At 35.3% G+C, this 7056-nt stretch overlaps 1 protein-coding gene across 1 annotated transcript; it reads right to left on the bottom strand.

Annotated features, from left to right (window-relative positions):
- Positions 1-2133: 2133 nt before the first annotated feature.
- LOC107766579 (floral homeotic protein PMADS 1) lies at positions 2134-6593 on the bottom strand. Its single transcript, XM_075248877.1, has 7 exons — positions 6202-6593; positions 6034-6100; positions 5670-5731; positions 5439-5538; positions 4198-4239; positions 4070-4114; positions 2134-2604 (listed from the first exon to the last, which is right to left on the bottom strand). The coding sequence occupies exons 1-7, from the start codon at positions 6387-6389 to the stop codon at positions 2425-2427; spliced, it is 684 nt and encodes a 227-aa protein (XP_075104978.1). The 5' UTR covers positions 6390-6593; the 3' UTR covers positions 2134-2424.
- Positions 6594-7056: the final 463 nt, after the last annotated feature.

Here is a 7056-nt window from a genome sequence, read left to right as displayed (position 1 = left end):
CTTTTTGAGTTAGTTTTGACTAATTGTCACATTTTTTACCACACCCTGCAAACAAGTACAACATGTAAGCCTTTGGGACTATTTTGTATACATTTTTAATCAAAACTCAAGTAAAAAGGAGTGTAAAATGAACTAGAATCCCTAGTTATCACGTCCCTTTTAACTCTGTCCATGGGCCTATTGGGATAAATCTAACCAATTGGAGCCCCTAGTTGATCATCTTCGACCCTAATCTTAGATTGATAACGATTATGTACATCGGTCAAAGTGATGGCTGGATATTCGATCAAATTCTGCTTTAATTATTGTGAAGCTATGGAGCTCCGTCGTTGAGACCTTGAGTGAAGGCTTGAACAGCCCAATCGTCGGTGACCAGTGGCAAATCCATTCGTTCCATTTGAAATCGAGATACGAATTCCCTGAGCATCTCGTTATCTTTTTCTTACCTTGATAGGCCCGACTTTATAGTTGCAACCTTAATGGCTCCAACGTGTGCCTTTACAAAGAAATATACAAGCATAGCAAATGAATCAATAGAGTTAGGTGGTAAATTATGGAAATGGCACCCTTTGCTATATTTTCTCCGAATTTCTTCATCAACACGGATTCAGTCTCGTTATTTTCCAAGTCATTTCCCTTAATGGCACACGTATATGAGGTGACGTGTTCATTTGGATTTGTCATCCCGTTATACTTCGGAATCTCGGGCATACGGATTTTATTTGGGATTGGCTTCAAAGCCGCACTCGAGGGGAATGATTTTTGGATAAACTTTTTGGAATCAAGCTTTCAATATCGGTGGTGCCCCAGGGATTTGGTTGATCCTAGGGTTATAAGTTTCCACCTTCTTATCATTTTCCTCCATCTTCTTTCCCCTATCTCGATTCGCTTCGTTAGTTCCTTGAGTATTTTTATGATAGCGGGATTAGTCTCTGATTCTCCTTCGTTCGACCTCTTTGGCACCGATTCGGCTCTATAAACAACTTCTTGTGATGGCTCGGGCTTGATCCTGCTTGGAGCACGATTCTAATTTTGGAGTTGTGCTATTGTAGTTTGTTGAGTCTGCAACCTTTCGAATATCAGTCAAAGGCTAATTTCGCCTTCTTCACCGCTCTGTGCATTCTGATCAGTTGTTCGAACATCTCTGCAGACGCTATTTTCAGGATCGACACCCAAATTTCCATTAATGGTGATATGGGAGCTGACGTCGATCGGGTCCACGGCCGGAGCTCTATCGGGGTTGACTGGAGGTACTCCGTTTCCTGGGGTGGCTATGTTTTCATTGTCGCCATGAAGACCAAAGTCATTGTCTGTGTGTGCGGGCGCTACTTGAGAGTTTGACATTTTGATCCTGGAATCAAAGACACTTTAAATAACAAGCGTAAAATAGTTTGTGTTATGAAAATTGTACCAGGTAATCACTATTATCCTTAGTCCCACGGTGGGTGCCAAACTATTTACTCTTAAATTCGGATAACAATTAAACTTATAAGTGGTTTTAAGAATATGTGATTTCACTTGGCACAAAATGACAAATATAAGAATTAATGTTAGGAATTAACAATGAAAGAAAGCAAACCAATATGATGAACAACTATGGCCCTCGAACCAAATGAGTATGCTATTGAAAAGTATGAACTAGAATAACAGAGCTTGCAAGAGAAAATTTGATATATTCCTTTGTTATGCGTGGAGGTTACATGATTACAAAAATGGTTAAGACCCTTTTTATATAGTAGATGAATTCTATTTATGGTACAATTCTAATTACAGAAGTAGATCCCATGATAGGCTAAACATCCGATCCTGACTCGATACGTGCCGAGATTTTTGCCACAATCCTTGCCCGATCATGGATATCTCGGCTTTCTGTTATTCGACGTGGCAGGACTCCCTCGATCTTGCTCGATCTCTTTCTCGCTTCGGTCTACATCACGGCTGGCCTCGATCTTGATCGGCCATTGATGCACAAGCTTACTAATCCATCTCCGTACCATATTCCGATATAACTGGAGCCGGGCCTTGATTTTCCGTCCCGATTTCGATTAGTTGTACAAAATTAGGCAAGCTCAATTTTGATTGTATACACAAATATTGATATGAAAAAGTAACATAACCTTAAACACTACAAAAAAACAGCTTAATACGCACTTCCCTTATCCAAAACAACGACATTGAGTTTAAAACCCTTACATAAGTTTTACGACTTAAACGCTTTGAAGCAAAAGTACCAGAGTAGTCTAAAGAGTCAAGTCATGCATGTCCGAGAAACATTGCATGTGCTTATTTAGAAAACAATATACTAGGAAAATATTACAACAAGCTAAAGTCCGACCGATTCACTTTGCGTAGATTGACTGAATGCAGAAAATTTTCCACTGACAGGTGATCGCGTCTCTCACAGAATTTTTCTTAGGTTACTACTCAAGCTAGAGCAAAAGTAGTGATATCGGAGCCTCCTCCACTGTGAAGATGATGATTTGGCTGGTGGTTTGGTTGAAGGCGTAAGGCTAATATGCGCGGCCCTCCATTTGGGAATCCAAGCACAGAGTTATAGTCCCCTTCTTGCTCAACCAATCCATATGGATCCTCTTGTCTTGCATCCTGCACCATTTAAAATTAATCGTCAATACTATCCCGAAATTTACTGGTTCGACTAATTTTATTTCATGCTAAGTAGGTCTATTAAGAAAGTAAAGCGCTTTCTGTAAAAAAGAATTATGCTTAGTTCTTAGTAGTTGATGATCATAAATCTTACATTTTTCTTATTTTTTTTCTTTTTCTTTTCCTTTTGAAGTGGTTTAATAATTATGTCCAACTATTGAAACTTAAGCCTTGTTGCTACACTTTCTACTTTGGATTTTGAATTTTATTTTTAATTTCATTTTTTCGCAATTCAATAGCTAGTTCCATCCCTACTTGCTTTTCAGTTAGCTATCAATATGTTAATTGGCACTTAATTGTAAAGAAAGATTTTTACCATGCATGCATATATATGGATAGTTTAAGAAAAGTTATGTGTGACCATTCTCAACATACACAACATGATTTTGCTTCTAATTAATATGTCCATTTAATCCGCTTCGGACGGAGGAAAACTGATTTATAGCCTGTTTGGCCAAGCCGGAGAAATCAGCTTATTTTGAGAAGTGCTTTTGAAAAAAGAGACTTTTGAAGAGAATCAGTTTGTGTTTGGCTAATCAGTCTGAAAAGCACTTTTGAGAAATAACTTGTGTTTGGCCAAGCTTTTTAGAAAGTACTTTTAAGTGTCAAATTACGAATAAGGGCATGAATAGATTTACTTAATAATTAATATTATAAGTAAATAAATAATATCAAAATTTTGTTATTACATGCAATAATTAAAAAAATTCATTTTATTTAAGTAAAATATGAAAATAAAATTAAAAAGTACTTAATTCTTTTAATATAAGTTAAATATATTAAAATTCCTTCAACAAATATAAAAGCATTCACCCCTAAAGTCACTATATATTAGAAAGTTTCCTAAAAATAAGAAGAAATATTTATAAATTAATATCCTAAGTATTAAGTTTAAGGGTTATTTTGGTATATACTATATTTTGTTAAGGGTATTTTAGGTAAGAAGAAAAGCCAAAACTGTTTCTGCTTCTGCTTTTGGAAAGAATCTACTTTTTTCTGCTTCTCTGAAACTGCTTCTGCTTCTTCCCAAAAGTACTTTTTTTTCCCAAATAAGCTTGGCCAAACACCTCAAATTAAGAAAAAAAAAGTGCTTTTGAAAAAAAAAACACTTTTTTGTCTTGAGAAGCTTGGCCAAACAGGCTATTAGAGGGGGTAGGCATTCCGGTCCGCCCTTACACAGGACCCCCAAGAAAAAAGAAATGTGGTACCGGTTATGATCACACGCTGGACACAAATCCGTCACATGCTTCAATCTAACATTAAAATTAATCCATAGCCAAATGCTTTTGCTTCTAACTATACAATATCAAGAATTTGGGGCAAAGGGATGTGGATGATTGGAGAAATAAATTTATTTGTATGCAAAAACATATATGTGCTGGAATTAATAAGTTTAAGGACTTACAAATTCAAGCAATAGATTTCTATGTATTTCTTCCACATTCCTGACCTGCAAATCAACCAAAATAAGAATTAAGAACTCCGACTGGATACAAGCTCAATAGAAGGTGAAAACCAAAAATGTAGTTTTACCTTCTTCTTGTATGTATCAATCTGATTGCCAATCACTTTATACTGTTCTTTCACAAATGAAACTAAGTTAGGCATTGCTTATACAGTGATACGTAAAGAAAGTTAAATGGCCAACTTTGGATGACAAACAAATGGAATGAAAAGGTAGTTAAGGATATTACTCCTCACAATCTAATTTTTTTCTTTTTTGGGTTTCTCACCCGATGTCAAGTACTCGTATATCGGAGCCCGACTATATTTGGATTCCCGCCGCATAGGACCCAATTCGAAGGGAAGCGCTCGCTACCTAAGGATTTTCCTATACCTAGAGCTCGAACCCAAGATTTTTGGTTAAGGGAAGAGCAGCCTCATCCGCTGCACCACACCCTTTGACGGTACTCCTCACATTCTATAAATCTTCACTAGACAAACAAGAGTAGAGGGAAAGGTCTAAGACATACACATGCAATGTAAATATTGTCATCTTTTACCAAGTGATTTTGTCAAAGTCTTGTCTAGAACAAAAACATCATATATTAGCGTTTAACTAGTAGGAAAAGCGAAGTCCAAGATGAAAGAAAAAATTGTCATTAAGCATATGCCAGCTACTTATCAAATTTTTGAACAAGAAAGAAGAGTAAAAGAAGAAAAAAGTGATATTAATTCTGACCTATTAAGCTAAATTGTCATATCATCTGGAAGAATTCTGACAATAATTAAATAATTGTAGCAATGCTTTCCCTCTCTAGTTTTAAGACAAGACATTTCCTAGTACCCCTTTTGTCATTTTAATAATGTTAAGGTGATTTAACAAAGTAAAATGTAAGTTAGTGATTGAAGCTTAACTAACAGGGTAGTCCGTTGCACAAAATATTCTGTGTTTATGCGGGGTCCGAGGAAGGGACATATCCCGAGAAGGTATTAAGCAGTCTACACTAATACTAGCATCAGTGGCTGATTCTACGGCTCGAACTCGTGACATATAGCTCATAGGGAGACAATTTTACCGTTGCTCCGAGGCTCCTTCTAATTTAAGCTTCAACTATATTCATATTATACCTAGGCTAGGTTCTTTTTTTTCTTTTTGTGGATCTAGATTAAGATATTCAAGTAAATCTAGAGGAGCAAAGGTTCTGAGTGAAAAAGGAAACTACAGTTGATTCAATTTAGAAACTTTTGTTAAACAAAAAAAATAAATTAGAAACTTTAGTTTGATAATTAAATTGGTTGGCATTGTCAAAAAACCCTTGATTGTAATTAACCTTTCTTTCACGAATAAGCTTCAGAGAATTGTCCACATTTTCATTGAGCTCTTCCAACTGCTCATAGTTCAGATCGTTTAGGCTTTCTCCCATCCTTTGCCTGTCCATCCATTTAATATAATATCAGTCAAATTAAATAAAAAGAAAAAAAAGATTTTTATTTTATATTTAATCAATAAAAAGCTATAATAGTTTCTATTAAAGATCTATAACTCCTAGGTTGGTATCTACCTGATCTCTCTTCGGAGATTCCTATTAACATCCTTTAGCTTCCTCAACTGCTCTTGCATTTTCTGCACAATATTAGCAAAAGTAATAAATCTGAAAACACCTCGAAATATATAGAACATATAATTACGCAAAAAAAAGTGTATTTTCTCTAAGAGATCTTGGGTTATAAGACTGTCACGCATTATTAAAAAGAATTTCTACGTCTTTGACCATGAAAAAAAATTAGGTCATTAGGTCGGAACAAGGAAACGTTCAAAATATTTTTTAATTCTCTCTAAGAATTTAATTTTTTAGATGGAGATATGTTACACGATTTTAAGGAAAAAGAGGGAAAATCTAGAGAATTTAGAAGGGAAAAAAAGACCTCATAGTGGGAGTTCCAAAGATCAACTCCAACAGTCTTTTGATACAGATCGAACAACTGCTTGGTCCTGAAAATACAGAAGCAACATCAAAATAATTAAAAAGAAATATACAACAAATTTGAAGAAAAAAAAACTAATAGAAAAATAAGCAGCTTTAGTATACGTACGTGACAGAGGGACTTATAAATTCATGAAGTTTGCCGGTACTTGAAATCATAATTATAGAAACTTTAGCATCACAAAGAACAGTGAGTTCATTAGCTTTCTTGAAAAGTCCATTTCTTCTCTTAGAATAAGTGACTTGTCTGTTTGTTTGGTTCTCTATTCTCTTGATCTGGATCTTCCCACGAGCCATAGTTTTTTTTTCTTTTTGCTCAAAGTTTGAGATCTTAAGAATTACTGAAACCCTAAAAGGTGTGGTTATCTTTTTATGTGTAAAATTTTGCTTTTTTCTTGTGGGTTTGGGGATAAGATACTGGAGGAGGAGGAGATGAGAGGAAAGAGTCTTAGAAAGATGGGGTTACTAAAAATAGAAAGGCTTGCCAAAACTGTGAAAGGTGTTGCAGAATTTGATAAAAGTAATTTAAGAATCAATCAAGTCACTTGTTGTTGTTGTCCCACCTTCACAACTCAGTTATCAGTCACTTGTCACCACCACCATTTGTTGTTTGCTTGGATGGGTTTCTTTGAGTGGGTTTAGACTTTAAAATTACTAAAAAATTTACCAAGCAAATAAAAATACTTTTGATAATGAATCACGGTGAGACTTGGATTCAAGACATTTACATGTCCTCAAAGGAAAAAAGTGATAAATAACCAGCTTTCATAACCACTTTGCAGACCACGAATCAAAAAATGGACATCATTCTAGACTTTTACATACATGAGTTTCGAGCACCGGTATATTATGCTAGAGTTTCACATTTAAAAGTTTTAAACTCGAAAACATAGTCCTGATGTTCGAAAAAAGCATACCCGATGAAGCAAGTCTTTGTCACTTTCAAATGATGAAGATAAGGGCA

Source organism: Nicotiana tabacum, unplaced genomic scaffold (assembly GCF_000715075.1).
Source record: "Nicotiana tabacum cultivar K326 unplaced genomic scaffold, ASM71507v2 Un00292, whole genome shotgun sequence".
Classification (NCBI taxonomy): domain Eukaryota; kingdom Viridiplantae; phylum Streptophyta; class Magnoliopsida; order Solanales; family Solanaceae; genus Nicotiana; species Nicotiana tabacum.
This window is presented reverse-complemented; position numbering and strand designations above follow the sequence as displayed.

Excerpts from the sequence above, each read along its gene's own strand:
- LOC107766579 (XM_075248877.1), bottom strand. The coding sequence starts at position 6,389 with ATGGCTCGTGGGAAGATCCAGATCAAGAGAATAGAGAACCAAACAAAC. Across the intron at positions 5,539-5,669 it reads AATCTCCGAAGAGAGATCAG|GCAAAGGATGGGAGAAAGCC; the intron begins GTAGATACCAAC and ends ATGGATGGACAG. Across the intron at positions 4,115-4,197 it reads TTGATACATACAAGAAGAAG|GTCAGGAATGTGGAAGAAAT; the intron begins GTAAAACTACAT and ends GTTGATTTGCAG.